General features: G+C 40.1%; 1 protein-coding gene across 1 annotated transcript; it reads left to right on the top strand.

Annotated features, from left to right (window-relative positions):
- Window positions 1-2,030: 2,030 nt before the first annotated feature.
- On the top strand, window positions 2,031-20,923 carry cacng5a (calcium channel, voltage-dependent, gamma subunit 5a). The gene is made up of 6 exons (XM_035166152.2): window positions 2,031-2,284; window positions 10,621-10,861; window positions 14,799-14,885; window positions 16,880-17,020; window positions 17,278-17,423; window positions 18,494-20,923. Exons 2-6 carry the CDS (start codon window positions 10,666-10,668, stop codon window positions 18,755-18,757), a joined length of 834 nt encoding a protein of 277 aa, XP_035022043.1. The 5' UTR covers window positions 2,031-2,284; window positions 10,621-10,665; the 3' UTR covers window positions 18,758-20,923.
- Window positions 20,924-21,483: the final 560 nt, after the last annotated feature.

Raw genomic sequence — 21,483 nt, 5'->3', positions numbered from 1 at the left:
AAGGATGCCAGGAAGGTTGATGTTTGTCATCAGTGTTCAGCCTGAAGGAGCCGGAAATGTGCTGCAGGCTTTGATGCTTGATTGTCAAAGCAGAAGAACAAACAGCACAGGAGAAAATAAGGTCCCTTCAACGGTATAAAATGATTAAATATGTGAGAAATAAGCTTCTGAAAGAAAAAAGTGATGCGAAATGCAAAGAGCGACGTCCTGCTTGTCTTCCTGTGAGAGGTTACGGGAAAGGCCAAGTCAGAGCCGAGCTGACGAGAGCTTGTTCCTACGATCACCAGGGAACAGAGTGTGGTGCTTAGTCATACACATGGGATTCACCAGATGCGCATAAATGACTAAATGAATGTCCATATGCCGAGAGACAGTTTGTGCTGAAGTCTGTCGGAAACAAAACTCTGCACATGGGACCAACTGCTCTCATCAAACTATCACATTTAACACAGAATTATGTATTGATCAGTTTGTCCAGTCACTGTTTTCTGCAATTACACAAGGCTCCTGACCTCATTTACATTACTTATATATACAAATCCACTTATTGTTATTTTTTCATATTGTTATTGTTATTCTCGGTCTTCGTCTCATTCTCTGTCTTATTCTCATTCTCATCCTTATTCTCACTCTTTTCTCATAAAGGTGGGAAAGGGCCAGTGTGCCACTAAATGATTCTGTTGAAAACGCATTTTGTTTTGCACAATATTCCACTGTGGTTTTCGGATGGCACATTATATACAACCCAAACGAAAATCACGGGGAAGAACTATTTAAATGGGCAGAAACAAAGAGGAGGAATGTGTGGAAATAGGATGAAAAGACAAAAACACTTTTCATCACAGTTTTAACACTCTTTCTATTATGTCTCCCTACTGTTGCTCCTTGTTAGTTTTATTTAGAAGCAGATACACAACTAAAACGGGTAAAGCGCATGGGACGCAATTAAAAGGCGACCAAAATGAAACTGATCACTTAATCCTACAAAGACACACTGACAGGTAAACATTGTATCTCTTGCTGTTGGGCCCTGTTTTGGTATTGATCATTAACCAGTTTTCATTTCTTCTGACCTCAACCTCTTATCTTTGGTTTTGCTCTGTCTCTGTCATTAAACTCCTGCCACTACACATAGACTCTTCACAGTCTAATTGATGCATATCATCTTTCTTACTGATGTTTTCAATCCTTGCTGATCTGTTAGTGAATCTTGAATCAATCTATGTATACCTGACCTGACACAACTATGTTATTTTTTATTGCTGGGCTAATTGTCTCCCTCTGCAATGCATAAAGATCTTAATTGAGGTAACTTTCCTTTTCTTTTAGATGGTGACATTTTATACATGCATGCGTCAGCTGCAACCATGAAACTGTTGGACACTCTTTTTCACTTTGCTGAATCATGGTCACAATACTCATCATTTTGAGTTATATGTTGGATGACCCTCCCTCTCTGTTAGGTGAGAAACACACTTGGTTTTATTTAGCTATAAGGTTCTTATTTATCTTTTACCCATTTACATCACCTCACTGCTGTCTTTTAATGGGGGCTCTCATCAAAAATGCTAAAATGGCTGGATTACAGTGCAGGTGCCAACTGCTTTTACTGAGCTGAATCCAGGCTTTTCTCATCATGCACCTGCAACATCTACAGAACAATTTGAAGCTCAACTCATTTTTATCTTTAGGGCAATTTAATCTTTTAATCTCACTTTATTTTACCCCAGCTGATCTTGTTTGAGTCAATAAATTAAATTGTATGCACTGCTCTGGCTCTTGTTTCTTTTCTTGGTGTCTGTCAATGTTTCTTTAAGTTTCTGTACTCATATTATAAATGAGGTATTTTCCTCAATGTATTGCCGAGTTGAAATAAAACCTGAATGAGTGATGATGTCTTTGGAAGCTGTGCCTGGTGTGTACTTGTGCTGTGGATATGCTTTATGCTGGGATTACTTTTCATGTCTGTGTCAGAGTACATCCTTCCCTCAAGGAATATAAAGTAATGTGTCTGCACTTGAGCAGTCGTGCAGCGCGTGTAGTTCAGGAGCGCAGGTTGAAGTTGGGTGTACCACGTGCCACGCGCCGCGCGCTCAGCAGACCATTGGCTCGGTCTGTCTCAACAGTGGAGCGCGAGATACGCCACAGACTCAGTGCGCGACTAACCCGAGACAACACGGAGCGAGTGGAACCGAGAGGAAAGAGAAGAGAGAGAATTAAGAGGAGGAAGAATAAAGTGGAGGAGGAAGAACTGTGGTTTCATCTACGAGTCTTCTTCGTGAAGGTAAAGGGCTAAAATCATTGTATGCGTCTTTTGGCATCAGTGCAGGAGAAATTACTGATTTGTTTATTGGTTATTGTTTCTCGTGCACGGGATGTTTTACTGGAAATGTCCACCGGCACGAATTTTTGTTAATAATTGCTGAGAAGAGTGGAGTTGGGTTTGTTTCACTCGACATTTCATTGTTGGTAAAAGTGCGCAATGACTCTCATTTTATCTTTATTGATATAGACTAATGCACTGTGGTTGGTAGAAAGACAGAATAGGATGAGATGAGAGGAAACAAGAAAGAGGGAGAAGAGGGGGAATATACTGTGAAACGTGTCCTCTGTGCTATTAATGAAAAACCTACAACTGCAACTAAAATGAAAAGAAGTGAAGTCGAGTAAAGATGTTCACAAACAGTGTGTAGATGAATTTCCTCCTCTACCTTGTTGTTTCTACAACACGCTGAATGGTCGGAGTCGGTCATCGAATGGTTGTTTAACAGGAGACCGCGTGTGAGCGGGTTCAGCACCACGGACAGAGATTTGAACCGGAGCCAAGCATTAAACGGCAGGAATAACAAACATCTGGCTCCGGTTCCAGCAGCGAGACTAAAGCCAACAAATAATCCACTGACTGATTGGACCACAGAGCAACAACCACAGTGACTCAGATAAAATCAGAGGTTTGCAATGTTTTCTCAGCCAAGGACCCCCTGCAAGATAGAACAAATCTGAGTCCCACCTCCCTCTGGAATTATATATGTCCTTTAGAAAGATATTAGACTTGTATTCAAAATGTTTTCACCATGTCCACACAGAATACTCTTATATCATGATAATGGATGAATCTGGGAACTTTTCACTGACCCCCTGGCATTGTGCTGCTGACCCCCATTTGAGAACCACTGTTTTAAATTATATGTGAAAACCCCTAAGAAAATTACACATACGCCACTGGAGGGACGGCAGTCACTGATATTTACTGGATTATTCACAATCATGATTTTTGTTGCATATGTATTTTAATCTTAGTTTCAGAAATGAATTAGAACAGTTTGGTCATTTAAAAAATCTGCAAGGTACAAAACTTGAGATTCGACAGTAATTTGACTCTGCATGAGCAACATTTTTGGATTCACCTGGGAAACGTCGGCAGCCATATGCAGCCCACAGGCCTACTTGGCTGACATCCATTCCTCAGTGTGTCAGCCAGACAAACGCTGTTAGTGCACAAATTCAGACGGTGTGAGCTGCAGGGGATTATTTACATTTTTTCTGCTGCTGTGGAAGAGAAACTGTTTCCAGTCTCTGTCCATTAGAGGCTGCTTCCTGGCCATACTCACACCCACTGAGATGGAAAACTACTTGTTGCGGTGAGACGAACATCGATATAGTCTAATAATGAGCGATAGACCGAAATGTGTTGCATGCTATTATTTTGAGATTGTTGTCTTTGATTTAAAACCCAGTTTATCCTAATGTTTTTTAAAGAAACATTAACAGGTTTCGTGTGACTAGTTTGAATAAACCCTGCTGTTTTTATCAGACATTGTTTTTGACTAATAGCATCATTAAAATGCTGCAGGAAATCAGCTCTCTGCAGAATCCTACCCATGTTGGATTCTGAAAAAAAAATGACTGGCTGTCAGTCAGTCATTTTTTTTATGTCATCTCTGATATGTAACTTTTCCTGCAGTCTTACAGTCCAGTAAAAAAAGGCCATTATTTCCCAAAGATTCAGGGATTCATAGATTGTGTTACTAATGGGTTTACAGCTCATTCGTGTGTCCTGTTGTTATGCTCATGCAGTCGTCCTCCATTTCTCATCCAACCCTGTGTCTTGTTAACTCAGCAACACACACTGCTCACAGTTTACCAATGTGAAGAAACATGGCTGTAGGTCGACATTGATAGGAATGTCTGATTCAAATTACATATGCAGAAACACGGACATGCACAATGTCCTCATTGGACAGTTTTACTAAACCCTAAACCTGGCATTGTTTTGTTTTTTAAGCTTTTTTATATCAAGATTCATTTATGTTTTAGTTAAAGTGTAAATCCATGTCTTGGATGATGATTTCATGCTGTGAGGAGAATAACGCTTCATTATGAAGACAGAGCGACACGTTTAAATGACTTCATGACTGCATGTTGTTTATTCTCTATATATAATCAACTGCACATGTCTCTTTGTTGTCCTCCCACTTTCCTCTGTTCCCCCATTCCAGCATGTTAAATGCGCCAGCAGATAGGAAGCCTTGTATTGGGACTCGCTCATCAGTTCATTCATGCTCGACTACAGGCCTCTCTGTATCGTGTTGCCTGGCGACAGGGCCAAGTCAACCACTTATAACTGAGAGATTTGTTCTCTCAAAACCAAAAAACATGGGGAAATGGATGTTATAGTGCAATTGCTGTAGGTCACTGTTTTTGTGTCAAGTCTTTGGTGTGTCAACCAGTTTAAAAATCCCTGCTGTGCCTTTTAGTTGGGTTTTATTAGATTGAATAGACTTGTCTTCTGTAACCATGAAATGAAGTAGTTAAGGATAATTACCCCTGATGCAAACAAAGTTTGGAACGAACTGGGTCCCTGAAGGTCTTTTGTAACGTTTTTGATCAACCTTTCTCAGTTAATCTTTACTGTCACTCATTTGTGATCAAATGATGAGAAGAAACTGACTGAAGGGCTACACGTACACTTTCTGCTCATTATCTCGTATGAAGGAACATGCAGGGGGTGACATCTGAGGGCCAAAATCATTTGCTAAAAAACATAGGGGAACTGCCTTTGGAGTAGCGTGAAAGACTTGGGCTGTATCCAGAACTGCTCAATCCAATTAGGATGATCCGACGTTACAGAGGAGAGATGTAGTGCGTTTTGCAGCCTGCTCTGGAGTCTTGGGGGTGAGGGAAGGCAAAGGAAGAACAGACCTCCCACATTAGGTCACCGGGTTCAGCTGCTTATATGAAAATGTGTGGCAGCATCAAAAGCAGCCAGACTGATTTTGTAACCTGCATCCCACGATTCATACAGTAATGTGGAGAGGAGGTGAGAATGAATTCTTTGTGTTGACAGCTTGCACTGTCATCACCTCTCTCTCTGCCAGTTGAGGCTCTGCGAGTTGACTGGCCTACAGCAGGGAGTCGGCTTGGACTGCTGTGTCTCGTTCTCCCTCCAGGGGAGGGCCGAGGCATCTCAGAGATTAGACCACTGAGAAATCATTTGAGCGTGTTAGCTCCCCACTGGAAGCCAACTAAGATAATAGCTGATATATGAGGACATGTGGAAAAGATGTCGTCTCTAAAGTGTCTAAAGTTTGGAAGAGTCACTTGCAATTAGAATCCACCCTGACTCTTAGGGGCACGGTCACACATACGCCAATGCAAAGCAAATATCCCGGGTCAAAGTTCACCAAAGTTTCAGTTCATGCAAAGCCACGCTGCAGATTTGCTTCGTGAATGTTTCATTTGCCTCCTCGCTTTCGATCCTTGAAGTGGACAGTGTCTGTTAAAACTGAGTATTATGGGAAAACTACAAAGTCTGAACTGTGAATGTGATTTCTCAGCTCTTATCAAAGAAAAATTATCTTTTTTATTATTTCTTTAGAAATTCACAATTTTAAAGAAATACAGATCTGCACTAAAATTGACCCTTCCTCCCTGACCCATACTGCATCCTTCCACCACGTTTTCATGGTAATCCGTCCAGTAGCTTTTGAGTAATCCTGCAAAGTATAAGACAAACAGACAAACACAGACCAGAACATGACCTCCTTGGTGGAGGTAATAATGCTATTAATGACCATAGTTATGTTTTTATAATTATATGAACCATCAACAGAAAAACATTGCATGATAATGGCACTTTATTCTCCCTCTTTATACATATGACACCAATAAGACAACATTGCGTGACTGTAAACAGTTTGTGGGTCAGTGAAGTGGACTCAAATGTATGACATTCGTGCACAAGTGTGTGGTTTGTGTGGTACATGATGTTTGGTTGTACAACTGTCTCTTTACGGACATTTGTCAGTCTGAGGTAGTTCTGCATGATGTGTGCAGGACTTTGTGTACGCTCACAGGCATGTGCAGTGTTCTCCCTGTATGACATCTGTTGAAACTGCACGAGCAGATTTTCAGCAGGCCGATGACGGGGGCTGCCAGCTTCTCCCAGCTGCGTCCGTGGCTTGATGACACGTCTCCTCTCCCGTGCACTGGACGGTTGTTGTCCTCAGGCTCCTCCAATCAGCCCCAGTAACATCAGACAACCACAAACCCACAGTGTTATGGTCGCCGCTCCACGTCCGAAGCAGCAGAGGGACTGCACTCAAAGTCACGCTCTCGCCGCCGCAGTAACTGGGTCAATAAGCACGCCAAAAGAGATGCATGCAGTGACGCTGACAAACCCTCGACAGAGACCGACAAATGCCACAAATTATTATGATTGATTTGCAGAGGCAGTCAATGCTTTTGACCACAGTGATACAGCTAATTCAAAGTCTTTTATCAATGCATTTCTCCAATTAGTCAGATAAGTATGAGGAAAACTAAATCACTGTATCTCCCCAAATAAATATGCATTTGTGATACTTCAATTTTTGCAACTTTTAAACATCAGTGAAAAAGAAAGATGATCACTTAAGTCAGAATTGTATGTAGCTTTGCTGTTATACACTACAGCACAGTGTCAATTATATTTAAACGTTTCATAATGATTTTTATTCTCTGCCCTGTGGGGTTAGGGTTGCCCTGGAGATCTGTTCTCGAGGTACTCTTTCCCTTGCCTTTGTATCACCAATGGTGTTTTTGGAGAAGGAGGTATTTTTGGCAGTGAGCTGTTGAAATTAGAGTTGACAGGAGGTTATAGGAGCGTGTTAGCACAGCAGACAAGAGGAATAACCTACTTATGGTGGTGACGTGCCCTTTACTCCAGCGGTGGTGTGCATCTGCCTTATACTTGTTACCAGCATGGCCTCTGGACCCCTAGTGGCCCAGCTCAGTATCACATCAATGGTTGAAGTCGTAAACAGTATTTTGTTACTTTCAGTTAAATCATCGGGGATATTACAGGTCCTCTATGTGAGACCTTTAAAATATGACATGTTATTTTAGTGAACTAAAAAAATGCAGTTTCTCTCTTTGCACAATCCAAACAAGTTTTATGGAAACAACTGCAAAGCTCCTATTGATTTTGTTACCATGTTTAGGCTGGATAGGACTCAGACTCAAACAGCTTTTTTAAATGGAACGACTGATGTTTACGCAGAAGAGAGGAGGTGTTTTGTGTTTCCCTTTGGAGGCAGGAAGGGACTAAAAGGCTTTTTGTTTGGTCTCAGTGGCTTTGAACATTTACTGAGAAACATTTCCCAACAAAACAAATCAAAGCTCGCCATTTATAATCCTTCGGAGACCAGAACAATAACGAGAATAATTAGTATTCATAAAAGATTGAATATGTTGACAGTGTGTGTGTGTGTGTGTGTGTGTGTGTGTGTGTGTGTGTGTGTGTGTGTGTGTGTGTGTGTGTATTAATCAAGCAAAGCTACCGAAGTAACAGGAACTCAGTTCTATATTTTCCTACTTTAAAAGCCAGCTACAGTGTTGCTCAACTTCTCTGTGTTGCTGTGATGTGTTGTGTGTTGTGTTCACCGATAAACATTGTTTTGGGATTTCATTCTTCTCATCTTGGGGAAATCACATAAATTCATCGGGTGTCTGTTTTGTCTTGTTCTTTGATCTCGCTCTTGACCTGAATAGTGTCTGTGTTGACATGTGAATCATACGAATGTCACCATGGTGTTGGCCGGTGTTGCAAAACATACAGCGAATATGTCTTGAATACTTGGTTTGTGTTCTATGGAAACTCGTGCACCAACTTTTCGATACAGTATGTAACATGTGCTGTTACATAATAGTTAATGATATCACTGTGGCTATTTTTAGCGTCCTCACCACCCTATCATGACAATAAGTGGTCTATTTTTGTAGCTGCTTGAAAGGCACAGCCAGCACGAATAGCTCCTTGCTCTCTGTCAGTAATGATACCTTATTTGTGGAAGCCCACATTTAGAGATAAATCACGACTTCACCGTGTCATTCTCGTGCTGTGTGACTAAAAGTAGCCCCCCCCGTACAGTGTAATAACATAAAAAGGTATATTTAGTGGAATAGCTTGATGCTACATGTAGAGCCATTATTACATTGTACATTGTAAATAAATGGCTGTTGATTGCACCATGGTCAAGAATAGCTGGGGTTTAATGACAGTCATTTCTCATTAATGCTGCTTGTGTGTGCTGTAGTGAACTCTGATTGCTTGTGAATGCATCTTAACCACTTCCAATCACCAGGGCTTTGTTTGGAATGATGTGCTGACCTGTGGTTCACAGTTCGAGGGCAGGTTGAGTCTCAGCAGACAGAGAGTGACACATATGGCAGCAAAAATAGTGTTTTTGTTCTTTTTTTTTACACTGTTTGACATTTTAAAAGTTGCAGTTTAAACTGTTATAAAATAATATGTGACTATAGAGACCAAGCTTTCTTATTCTGCATCAAGGCAATTGTCATAGTCTTATATCTTAAAAATTCTATATCAGAAGACTACGGAGATAGAATTATGCCTTGGTCTATTAATGTCTAATCTAATTAAAACTAGAACGGCATTTAGTAGAGCACATACGTCCGCCAAGGCCCAACAGGCCCACTCAAAGATTTTATTAAGATCCATGAATTGTTCCCTGGGAAATAAGTGAAATTGTCAAAGCAATGTTCAAGAAAAATTCTTCAAGTTAAATGGGTTCTTTCTGAAGTTTTTTGGTCTTCTGACCGGTAGTTTTTGCGTAAACTTGCCTTCAAACAAACAAACAAACAAACAAATAACCTTTTTGTCAGGGTAATAAGACGAGTTATAATAACCACAAGCATGCATACTTACACATGGATGAGAACATGCAAGATAAACCTAAAGCAACATTTGTAGACGATACATTTTAATTTCAACTTCTCAAACATGAGTTTTGCTGAACAGGGACAATACAAATAGACATTTTACATACAAGGGGGAGAAACTAAGAAAAAACTGAGTAGATCAATTAAATTGCACATGTGTGTAAAGCATATTCATAGTTTGTGCCACGCTTGCAACAAGTCTTCAAGGATTTATCACCCTTTGTGTATATGAATTGGGGCAACAGGCTTCACACCCATTAGACAGATGAGGGTGGAACACATGGTTATTAATTATCTTACGCAGTGAAAGCTACAGGATATATACGTTGAGCCAATTTAACCATATACAGACAAAATAGCTAGATTCATTTCTTTTTTATTCAGTGTTATTGTTGTTTTTATAATGTTGATTAGTGTAAATTGTTACAAACGAGATACGAAGTGCAGGGAGTTTATTGCCAGTGTCTGCTCTGCATCCTCTTAAAAGCTTTATTTAAAACCACGAGCTTCACACCTCATCCCCTCTACATTATTCTGCACTACAAGCTGACAGACAGACGTGTGGACATCTCCCTGTTCTCTTCTACTGAGGCTTTTCATCCAAGATCCACTGAGGGGAAACTTTACAAATCTTTTTTAAAAGTTCCGATGTTTTTTTTTTTAATCCTTTCACACATCCGTTCCCCTCTCCCAGTGGGTGCTCAGTGTCGCAGCGCCCCGAGAACTCATTATGTAAAATCAATTCCTTTCGACACGTATCCCATGCCAGGCACTCCAGCGCTGCAGCTTCCTGCGAATGTGGGCATCAGCCGTCATACCAACGGATTCAGCGTTTTGTGTGACAAGTGCACACATTCATATGTCGACACATACTGTACACCATCTGCAAGGCTGCTTCACATGAGAAGCTGGATTTAGACAAGATATTTGGGTACGTTAGGAGTTGTGCATGATTAGAGCAGAAAACAAAGCGACACAACTTGTGTTTGATTAGCTATATGAGTAATCATTCAGTTCTTTTGGCTGTGAGGAAAACAAACATTCCCCGCTTAGCTTTTGGCCGAGCACAATGTGATTATTTAAATTCTGTAGGGAGATTTGGAGAAGAGGGAAACTCTCCTAGCTGAGAGGAAGAAATTCCTCAGTTATGCTTGTCTGCTTTTATATTCCCATGTATTTATTTCCATTCATTTCCAACTCATCTTCATTTCCAGGAATGAATATGAATTATGAAACAAACCCCATATATTTTAACCCAGATTTCACCACCAACCGACAACCCACAGATGCATCTGTCATTTCCTGCTCTCAGGAGGGTTTTCACACTAACTTTGTCCTGTTCACTTCGATAAAGGTGGTGAAGATATATATTCTTTTCTTTTCCTCCCTCTGCTATAGCTCTCCTTTCTGCCGGCGGCGCCCCCCTGCTGTTGAGGCTGTGGTATGAGCATATGTGGCAGGAAGGTGCTGACGTTGCTGAGCAGCGTGTTCGCTGTTAGCGCCCTGGGCCTGCTGGGGATCGCCGTGAGCACCGACTACTGGCTGTACCTGGAGGAGGGCGTCATTCTCCCCCTCAACCAGAGCACCGAGATACGCATGTCCCTGCACTCTGGTCTCTGGAGGGTTTGCTTCCTGGTTGGTGAGTAGAACATGAAGCCTGAAACATATGAGATGACATAAATCCAAACACGTAAGAGTTTTATATTTTAGTCAGGTTTAAATTTCATCCAGACATAGATGTAGTATTTTCAGCAACTGGTGGAGACTAATTTGTTTGTCATCACAGGTGAAAAGTCAAGTCAAAGTCAACTTTTTTGTCAATTCTGCGTACAGGACGTAAACGGGATTGAAATGCCGTTTCTCTCTGATCGTTGAGAGATCTGATCCGTGTAAACATACAAGTCGACAGAACATACAAGTATGCAACATATTAAGTACTCAAAACATAGTACATAGTCAACTGGGTAGTCAACCTATCATGTGCAGTGATATGGCAAAAATTAAAGCAATATTTTAGACGTACTGTGTAAGATTTTTGTTTTATTAAGAAACAGGTTCGCAAATATTTCTCTGAATGTTTCATTTAAACAGAGTGGAGCAGTTTTCATGTTTTTCATTCAGACATTAATGCAAAGACATAAAAGTACTTTTACATCAGTCCCTTTCTACTTGACTCTGCTGGTGATGACCCCTGCATCTTCATCAATGATAGAAGCCATTATGGAAGGAAAGAGATGACAGAATAATGGGAAAATCTTTATATGGAAATCAAATACATGGCAAAGATTAAAAAAAAGATATTCACACTGATGAAGGCCGGTGTACATTTTCAATCTTTGCCATGCATTAGCCAATTTTTACAACCCTTGCGTCAAAGAGCATCGTGTTGGATTTTTTAAACATATATTTTTCAAACAGACACGCTCCTTTTTTGGCCATTTATCTTTATATATATATAAGTTAGATTTGGATTCAAGTAATAATCACAACTTGTGCTAAGGTATTTAATGTGTCTGACCAGAACTGTTTAATGTTCTTTGTGTTTCAGGATTGTTTGATTGTGCTCTATCCTCAGTTTTGTTGAATCTGGGCCTCATTGCCCATTTTTCAATGCAATCTCAATTGCATATGCACCATAAAGTGTGTTTTTACATTCGTTCTTTAACCACTAGGTTGCTGCAATTGTAGAAGTCAAGGCTTTGCTTTTAGTGTTGGAAAATCTGAGCATGGACTTTTCAACTTTGCCTTCAACTCCTTCACCTCCATGTGCAGCTGTGGCACCTTTCCTTTGAATGTCATCTCTCTCTGCTGCTGCCTTACTCCAGTTGATGGATGGCATTGTAACACCTCTTCCCTTGTGACCCACCCAATCGCTGATTTACAGTCTGTGGCATCAGGGGCTCTCTGGATCGATGCAGAAAGCCTTAAATTCTTTAGCTGCTGTTTTCCCCTTTCTTCTGACCTGCACACTTTTTGCACTTTGGTACCGCTGGAGGGTTTGTATTTCCACAGTGAACGCTAAAAGTCCATTTACCTGTCAAAAAATGTTTCCTCCCCAGCTGCAACATTACAGAGGCGCGCTCGGAGGCCTTGAGAGCGATAAGGGCTCAGTTTGATTCTTTTCTTAGATTCCCATCTCTCCAGACAAGTGTTGTCCCAGAATAAACCAGGTATCCACTTCTGTCATTTCTCCGGATGTGTAGATGTTGAAGCAAAAAGATATGTCTGCTGTCATATGTTACACATTTAGCATTTATAACCTGAAAACCTGGAAATGATCCTGTGACATTACCCCACTTACTGCTGAATCGTTCCATTAACCCCTGTGACACAGCCTGAGCCGCTCTGTCCTGTTTCAGGGTTGATCGTTCAAATTGTGATTAGGCAACAGATGCTATAAAATGGACAAATGGTCCAGTGTGTGTTTTTAGGGGCGATCGAGTGGCCTTATTGCCCATTTAACTGGTGCATTGTGTTTGACCCAGAAACAATTAGTGCACACTAGTAACACAGCGTGATTTTGTGCCAGAGGACGAGGGTTGTGTGTTGTTTTGACTGGTATTGATGTTGATTTGAGTTCATCAGCTGTTTGGCTGTTAGAGGTGTGTTGTAGAGGATCTCTGCCTGCACATACAGTACAATCTATGGTTGTGTCATTGCTGTAAATCAATATGTTCAGAAGAGGACTGCAAACCATGTTACGGGTCTCGTTGTAAGAGTAGGGATGGTTTGTTTGATACAGAATCTACATACTCAGCTTTAATTTAACTTTATATTCTTTATTTTGATTCTCTTGTCTCACATTTTGACCTGCCTGCTGCTGTAACAAGTGAATTTCCCCGATGTGTGGATCAATAAAGTTCTATCTAATCTATCTTTCATACAGTTATGATGTAAGTTTTGCATTAGACAGAATCATTAAAACATTTACAACTTGAAATGTATTTTCTACTCATTCTGCTGTAAATGACCCATCACAAATCTTCAGTAGAAGTGATGGTGGCATCCTTCAAGACTGACTGAACATAATCACGTCATTAGTTCTATCTTGTGAAAGCATAATCAACATTTTCACTGATGGTTATTATCTCCCTTTGTTGAAATTACATTTGAGAGGGCTGAGAATTACCGTTTACGTTCTCACTAAAAAAACATTCTTGAGTGCCATTTTAACAACCCACGGGAGGGAAACCCTGGGGAACCACAGAGGCTGATTATACAGTGTGGGTTTAGATTTGATTTCAAAAGCAAAAGAGAGAAAAACTGCAAAAAGCAACAGTAGACTTAAACCATGTTGTGTCCTTTTCTACCCTCTTACAACTCTTTGACACACTCCCTGAAACCTGCCTTACCTGTTGTGATTTTCCTCTTTCAGTCCTCATTCAACTACTGTGATCATCACTTCATCTTCCTCTCTCTTGCCCAAATAAACTATACACAGACACACAAATACTGCATAGATTGGTCATAGTAAAAACATGCATTAAGTGCAACAGAGCAGCAACAACATGGTCTAGTCTGTTGTTGTATGTGTATATATATATATAAGTCTGCCTATCATAATCCATTCACTGGTGCACAGACTGTAAATACTACACACACTATGTAATGTTATCAAGAAGTAAGTAAAATGCTTGATCACACACACACACACACACACACACACACACACACACACACACACACACACACTGTTTAATGAAAACACATATGTTGGTTCTGACTTGATACAAACTCTTTTTCCACGATGTGTCTTCAACACTTGCATGCATTATGAAAGCAAATTAAATATCCTGAAACACAAAATATCACCTTATCCAACACCCCATTGCTTGTGAGGTTTATTGCGTGTTGACAGAGATTGTGTGTTTGTGTGCCACTGTGTTTCTGTGCCAGACTTTTTTTTTTTCCTCCATGTGTCAGAGTGATAACGAGAAACCTGTCATGATGCTATGCAGGGTGTTCCTCATATGAAAACTGACAGTAGATGATGTGTATGATGTCAAACAAGCTGCTGATTTCACACTTTAATTCAACAGCTTCACTGAAATAAGCTGAGACTGTTTCACAGCCGTGACACAGAGTTTACTGATTCCAGCACAAAAAGATAAATAAAATAAATGCTAAATGGAGTGTATTTATATAGCACTCTTCCCGTCTTATAAACCACTCAGAGCTCTTTACAGCACTTCTATCTGCAGAGCAGACGCCGTTCATACTCTGTCAGCACACCCAGTTTGAAATGCAGACTGGAGGAGCCAGGGATCAAACCACCGGCCTTCTGGTGGGTGGACGACCCTCTCTAACTCAATGGCGTAATGGACACATGTCGTTGTTGTTTTTCAATGTGGCTTCATGCTGCAGACACTGAGACGTCCAAGGCAAATCTCCCATTGCAACAATGAAGTCTGTCTTATCTTATCTATGTATTCTTCCAGCATATTGTACATTCTTCTGGGTTTAACTTTTCATTGTCACAGTGGGCGACTCTTCAGTTGTATAGATGTGCTGAACCCTGCATCAGATTCATTTGAATCTTTATTGAATATATGTTTTTTTCCTGTCCTTTTTTCCAGGGGAGGAGAAAGGTCGATGTTTTACCATCGAGTATGTGATGCCCACCAATGTCCAGATGACATCTGAGTCCACTGTTAGTGTTCTCAGTAAGTAACTGTTGTAGAAAACTAGAATGGTACTCAGGAGAGCGCTCACCTCCGCCAAGGCCCAATAGTTCCCTTAAATTCAGTCAAGCTGCACCAAATTTCACGCACTCATGTCAGTTCCCTAAATGTGCCTGATATTCTTCATCAAGATCCATGGATTGTTCTCCGACAAATCATGACAGTCAAAGTGTTAAAGAAAGTGAAAAAAAGGCCTGACTCCGCCTCCTGATCCGGACGTCCTCTCTACGGAGGCTGCCATGTTTTTTACAGTCGTCCAAACTGGACAAACTAAACACCTTTTGAGTTTTTAACTGAAGGCTACCACAGGTTCTCTTTCATGTTTGGAAGGGGAGGGTGAGGTGGGGGGTATTCAGCTGCAACATGCACCTTCACCACTAGATGTCACTAGATTCTACACACTGAACCTTTAAGTATAAAGTCATCATATACAGCACACAACCTCAGTCCACGCCTCCGTACTAAGCTACCATCTCTCCATATGTGGTTCATGCTATTCCTAGTCCAATCCCCAAAGCCAGTGTTTTCAAGATAAGAGCCTTGTATACATGTTAGGGGGCCACTTTCATGTTGACCTCACTGCAGGGTGAACATGCACGGATACACAGAAGTACTGGTGGTGTGTAGACAAGCAGTTGGGACTACAGATGCTGTCAGATGTCATATCCCTTGTGTCTTCATGCTGGAGTCTGTTACTTTATGCAGACTCACACCACCACTGCAAAGATGACAGAGCATCTAGTCTAAAAGTCCTAATTCTACTTTCATCTACTGGCTTTTTGCAGAGGTTTCAATCATTTCTCATCCCCTTACTCATCAGAGATGGTTGCTTGGTTTTTATCAAGTATAGAACTTCGGGATAAGAGGTGGTTGTACATGAGGGGGGAGATTTCAACCTTTGTCTCTGTGCAAAAATGATTGAGGGTGTCAAGTACTTTAGTGCAGCCATTAAAATAGATGCCATCAAAGGTAATCTCAGTAATCAAATATAAAAAAAGATGACAACACGACGAATAATTTCCACGATTTGATGAAGAATACTTTAGGCAACCAATTATGTCAAGTTATCAACAAAAAAAATTGTTGTACTGTACTTTATGAGGGAGGAAAAACAGCTTTACAATAAAGAACTAAAACCAGAAGTTAAGAAAATTAGGATAAAATAATGGCAAAAAGAACAACAAAATACACAAGATCATATAAATATTGTAAATAAATAAATAGGGTTCATCAGTACAAATAACAACCAACTTAAACATTTGTAAAAGCTTTCAGAAAAGGAAACTAAGCTAAATACTTCATTTATCTAATAATGTACTGGCTCTTATAGCTAAAGCCTGGTCCCCCTGTGTTAGCAGGTGTGACTTACAAGTGACCAACAATGGTGCAGAAGTAAGGAAAATAGAAGCAGTATGGATTTATGTAGATGCCTGTTTAATTTACATGCTTGATCTCGTTCTAATAAAGTGATAAAAGTTAAAATGCAGAGACTGATAGTGCTGACGTTTCTTATTTTCACACCTCTGCACCTACCACTGAAGTTTACCTTCTCAAACTTTACCCAACTAATTAAATAGCCAGTTCCATTAAGGTTATGGCCTCAGACATCTGGTCCACTTAGCTGGTGACATTTTGTGTAATGGAGAACACAATGGGGGTCGGGAAACGAGTACCACACTCTCCCTTTACTTCTGGGAGGTTCCGTACCATTTGCTCACAGCAGGAAGGTCCAGCTCCATCTGAAAATAAGTGAGGAACCATGACCTAAAACCCATTAAATATTAGCTCCACACAGAATGAGTCCAATCTCACTGGAGAATATCATGCTGCTGCAGGAAGAGGAAAACTTTCCATTAAAAGTTTGAGTCACAGATAAAAAAATGAATCTTAACAGTATCTGTTTTTTTCCCAGGTTCTCATTAAGTTCCACTCAAACAGATCGGTTCCTCTCTTTCTTCCTCTCTTTTTCATTCCAGAGATGATCCGCTCTGCCACACCTTTCCCTCTGGTCAGCCTCTTCTTCATGTTCATCGGTTTTGTGCTCAGCAACATCGGCCACATCCGACCTCATCGCACCATCTTGGCCTTTGTTTCTGGAATCTTCTTTATCCTGTCAGGTAACTGGTCTTGGTTTGGATTTAACACACAACATATAGAAATACACATTATACTTAAGAGGGTGAAATAACTAAAGGGAAAACATTTTTTAATATCAATTGTTGGCATGTTGCAGAGTTAAACTTATTGTTTTTGTTCTAATAAAATCTGTTGTTACTCAATGCACAGGTTGATGTATGGTAACAAGAATAATGCCTTTCATTTATACTGATAGTGTCTGAATGTAATCTACCTGTGTCTCCCTGCCCCCCCACAGGTCTGTCTCTGGTCGTTGGTCTGGTCCTGTACATCTCCAACATTAATGACGAGATGTTGAACAGGACCAAAACCAATGATGCCTACTTCAGCTACAAGTACGGCTGGTCGTTCGCCTTTGCTGCCATCTCCTTCCTGCTCACTGAGGTAACTTCATCACAGCTAAACTGGATAATGTCACATAATGGAAGTGATACTTTAAACCTTTCGTACCTAACCAAACCATCATGTTGACAGTTTTAATAGCGTATATCTATTGTGTCCTTGTGGTGTATAGCATCAGTTTGAATTTAAGAAGTCAAATGATTCTTCACAATAAACACAAACAGTGATACTTTTTGTATTTGTTTTAGGTCCAGTCGAGATTTTGACCAATCTTTATCGACAGCTATGAATGCAGATTAATTTATATGCTGATGCATTTTGTTCAATGTGTTCTGACTGGTTTGCTGCCCAAACAGACTGTTTACCTGTGGGCAACCACAGCCTGCTCAAACCTGATTGGTCAAACTAGAAATTGAAACCAGAAGCTTCCAGCCCCCAAATCTCGTCCCTCGTTGACAGATTGTTCACATTTACATGCAGAATCTGTTTATAGAGATTAATCCTAACCTGACCTGACACTGACAGGAAATGTTGAAATGTATAACTCAAGTGAACTAATTTCGATAAAGGACTAATTAAAAGAAAAGGAATTAAAAGACAAGAAAAAAGAAAAATCTGTAGCAAACATGTGCATATGCAGGAATACATTTAACGAAGCCATGATTCAAGTGTTCACTCTATCATTAATAATAATAAAACACCTGCATGTTTCTCTGCCATCTAACACTCATCTGCACATACTTGTTTATGAAACTCTTGAAATAATTAATTGTATACAATTTAATAGTTAATACACTAACAAATTTCAAGTAGGTAAAACTTAGAAGCCAAAGGTCACCTACTGCCTTAAAACATGAGTGAACTTAACTTGAAGATACACTTTTGTTTCAACTCACAAAGACAAGTTGTTCGACTGAACTTGCTTCATCACGTCAAACAAACACACACTTACCTTATTTTAACTTACAATTTCAAGTTAAGATAATTATATACTTACTTCCATTTCATAATGTAATCAGGTCAAATTGAAACTATTCACAAACCGCACTAACCCTATAAGAATATGATCTAACAAGAGTAAACCTTGTGTCCCTTTGCCCTGTGCCCCCCAGGGGGCCGGAGTCATGTCGGTGTATCTGTTCATGAAGCGCTACACAGCGGAGGAAATGTACCGGCCCCATCAGGGCTTCTACCGGCCCCGACTCAGCAACTGCTCCAATTACTCCGGCCAGTTCCTCCACCCAGACGCCTGGGCCGGTCGAGGCCGCAGTGCCTCCTCCATCTCCTCCGAGGCCTCCCTCCAGATGAACACCTCCAACTACCCTGCCCTCCTCAAGTGTCCGGACTACGAACAAATGTCCTCCTCACCGTGCTGAGGCGGTGGTGTCAGCACCTTTGGCGTCAATTTGATCTGCCTGGATTTTGTCCAATGATTTGATATTATCCAGCTTGAATCACTACTAGTCCCTTCTGCAAGTGTCCTGACTATGACCTGATTCTCTGTCTACCCTCACCACTGCTGATTTGTTTTGGTCACACCTTTTAGTTCTGTGGGGAGTTCAAGTTAAGTTGAAGGTTTGCCAGTTCCCTTTATTCACAGCTGACGGGTCTTATTCCAGGGAGAGCTGGGTCAGAAAGGAAAGAGTTTGACAAGATTGTACTTTTATCTGTTTTTTCTCTAGTCGACTGTTACTTGACGAACTGACTAAAGCCGGGTGACGTTATCTGAGAGGAGTAACTCGCGTAGCTTCAACATGCAGTGAGCAATTTGACTGTTACACGCTACAGGATTACACGCTTCACATCTGCAGACATGGAGAGTTTAGAATATAGATTATAGCTGCGACAGACGGCCATGTGCAATGGGTGTGCACATTTTAAACTCAAACGGTATAATAGGTTGTATCAGTCAGGAAGCAGAAACGTATCTCTGGAGTAGAGGAGCCTTTTAAAGGAGGTTCAAATTAAGTTGGAAAAGTATTGCACATGTGCACCAGCAGGTTTATCTCACATCCTCAGTTGCCACTATTTAAGAGCAGCTCTTTGTTGTTGTAATATAACGTCGGTTTTCTCATGTGCACCACAACAGTTTCAGCCATGTTCACTTGAAGTCAGGAGCCAGAGCTCAGCTTTTTTCCATGTTTCAGTGCAGAGCTTAATGATACACATGATGAATGTGAGTTTAATAGGATCATTTTATTTGACGTGCAATTTAATAAAAAACAAACAGACTGACTGGGGTAACATGACGGGAGAGTTGGGTTAATAACAGAACAGTTTGAACTTCCATGTGAACCTCACCTCTTTCTGAACTTTCAGCCGTGTTCATTTACCAAAGGGAGGGTTTGTATTATAGGCTGCTAGTCATATACATATGACATATTTTCTGTTTAAACTGCCTAAATCTGAATATGCTAATGGTTGTGTGAATTTTTTAAGTATATTGTTGTATAGTTTGTAAAGTAAAAGAAACAGACCAAACATAATATTATTCTTTATTTGCTCCCATTGCGTCTATGTTCTCAGAGAACCTACGATTCCTTTTTACAGCGATCTTCTTAGATGATCAAGTAATTACAAACAAAACAAAATCTGAAGGAAGAAAACAAGCTCCATCGGGGAAATACTGCTTCTTTGTTTTCTCAGTGTGAATATGAAATAGAAAAGGCCGAAGGGGATGTGGTCGTATTGTGAATGAGTCAGGTGCTGTGAGGGTCTATTTTGATACAGAGCCTTTGTGAATCTAGGGTGTCGTAAAGGAAACAAGCTTAATGAGAATGAAATACCTCTCCTATAGAAATATATTGAACCAAATTATAGACAAATATTTTTCTAGCTCCTCCCCTATAATGCCAGAATATTGTTAAATGTTTGACCTACAAATATATGTGCCAAGGAAAAAGTTGTATCCAGGTTAAGTGGCAAAGTTTTGAATATAAACATTTCATGCAGCATTTCAGTGTGAGTAAACATATTACAGAGAAACATTTTGTCTTGTGCAATAATTTTATAGTTTAGTTTGGTATATTACTGGAATGCTAATTATTGTGGGTATTTACTGTTGCATGGTGTGAATTCCACATGTTATTAAAGGCAACGTTTCATCACAGGATCGTGGTTTTCAACCTGCAGGACATGAAAAAAACATATATTCAAAATTAACTAATAAACACAACGTGTGCCAAACTAAACTTTCACACTCCTCAAAACTGATCTGATACATTATTTTATTTATTTCAACACCATGTAAATATGAAAACATAAACACTAATTTTTTGTATAGATGGCAGTATATGTAAAATATGGTCGTTCTGTTGTTGATCTGCAGTTAAAGTGACAGCTGCTTCGCCTCCTGCATCACATTGAGAATGTGATCTTTTTGCATAATGTGAAATTACATATATGTAAAGTATTCAGATGGTGTCAGACATGAGATGTCAATATCTGTGTATTTTTAAAATCAGAGTCATTTTCATGATGTTAAATGTGTAATGGGATCTGTAAAGTCAAAGAAATAAAGTCTAATGGGATTTGATAAACAAGAAGCGTGTTTCTTCTGCTCACGTCTCTGAAATGTTTGTATTATAAACAGTAGATATAGATTAAATATACAAATAGATATAGACATCTATATTCATATTTGTTGTGAATGTGACAGTGTTAAATTCAAGTTTATGACTGTGATGGCCATATCCACAGCCTCATGATTAACATAAATGATAAAATTCACAATCTCTCACCAAAGATTGTATAGATTCAATTGTTTACACACTCACATCATTATCACTGGTTTGATTTCCTTTGCAGTGACATTAATTAACATTACATTGTATTCTGAATGAGGCGAACACATTTAGTTTACACTGCTTTGGCGTTATTAGATGTGTTCATTCAGTTTCTTTTGTCTTTGTGTAACTGTGTCCGCTCCAGTCCTCCCTCCTGGTTTAGCTAAAAGAAGTGGCTGAGGGTGGGAGTGGGGGGGCTGGAGTTTCTTTGCATGAGTTCTATTTGTTGCCTATTCCCATCGTTTCCAAATGATCAGCTTATATGTCACCACTTTGTCTCTTTGTTAGTCGTATGTTTTGTTCACAGTATTTTTGAG

This window comes from Hippoglossus stenolepis, chromosome 2 (assembly GCF_022539355.2).
Source record: "Hippoglossus stenolepis isolate QCI-W04-F060 chromosome 2, HSTE1.2, whole genome shotgun sequence".
In the NCBI taxonomy this organism is placed as follows: domain Eukaryota; kingdom Metazoa; phylum Chordata; class Actinopteri; order Pleuronectiformes; family Pleuronectidae; genus Hippoglossus; species Hippoglossus stenolepis.
Note: the sequence above shows the minus strand (reverse complement) of the source record. Positions and strands in the feature narration are given on the sequence as shown.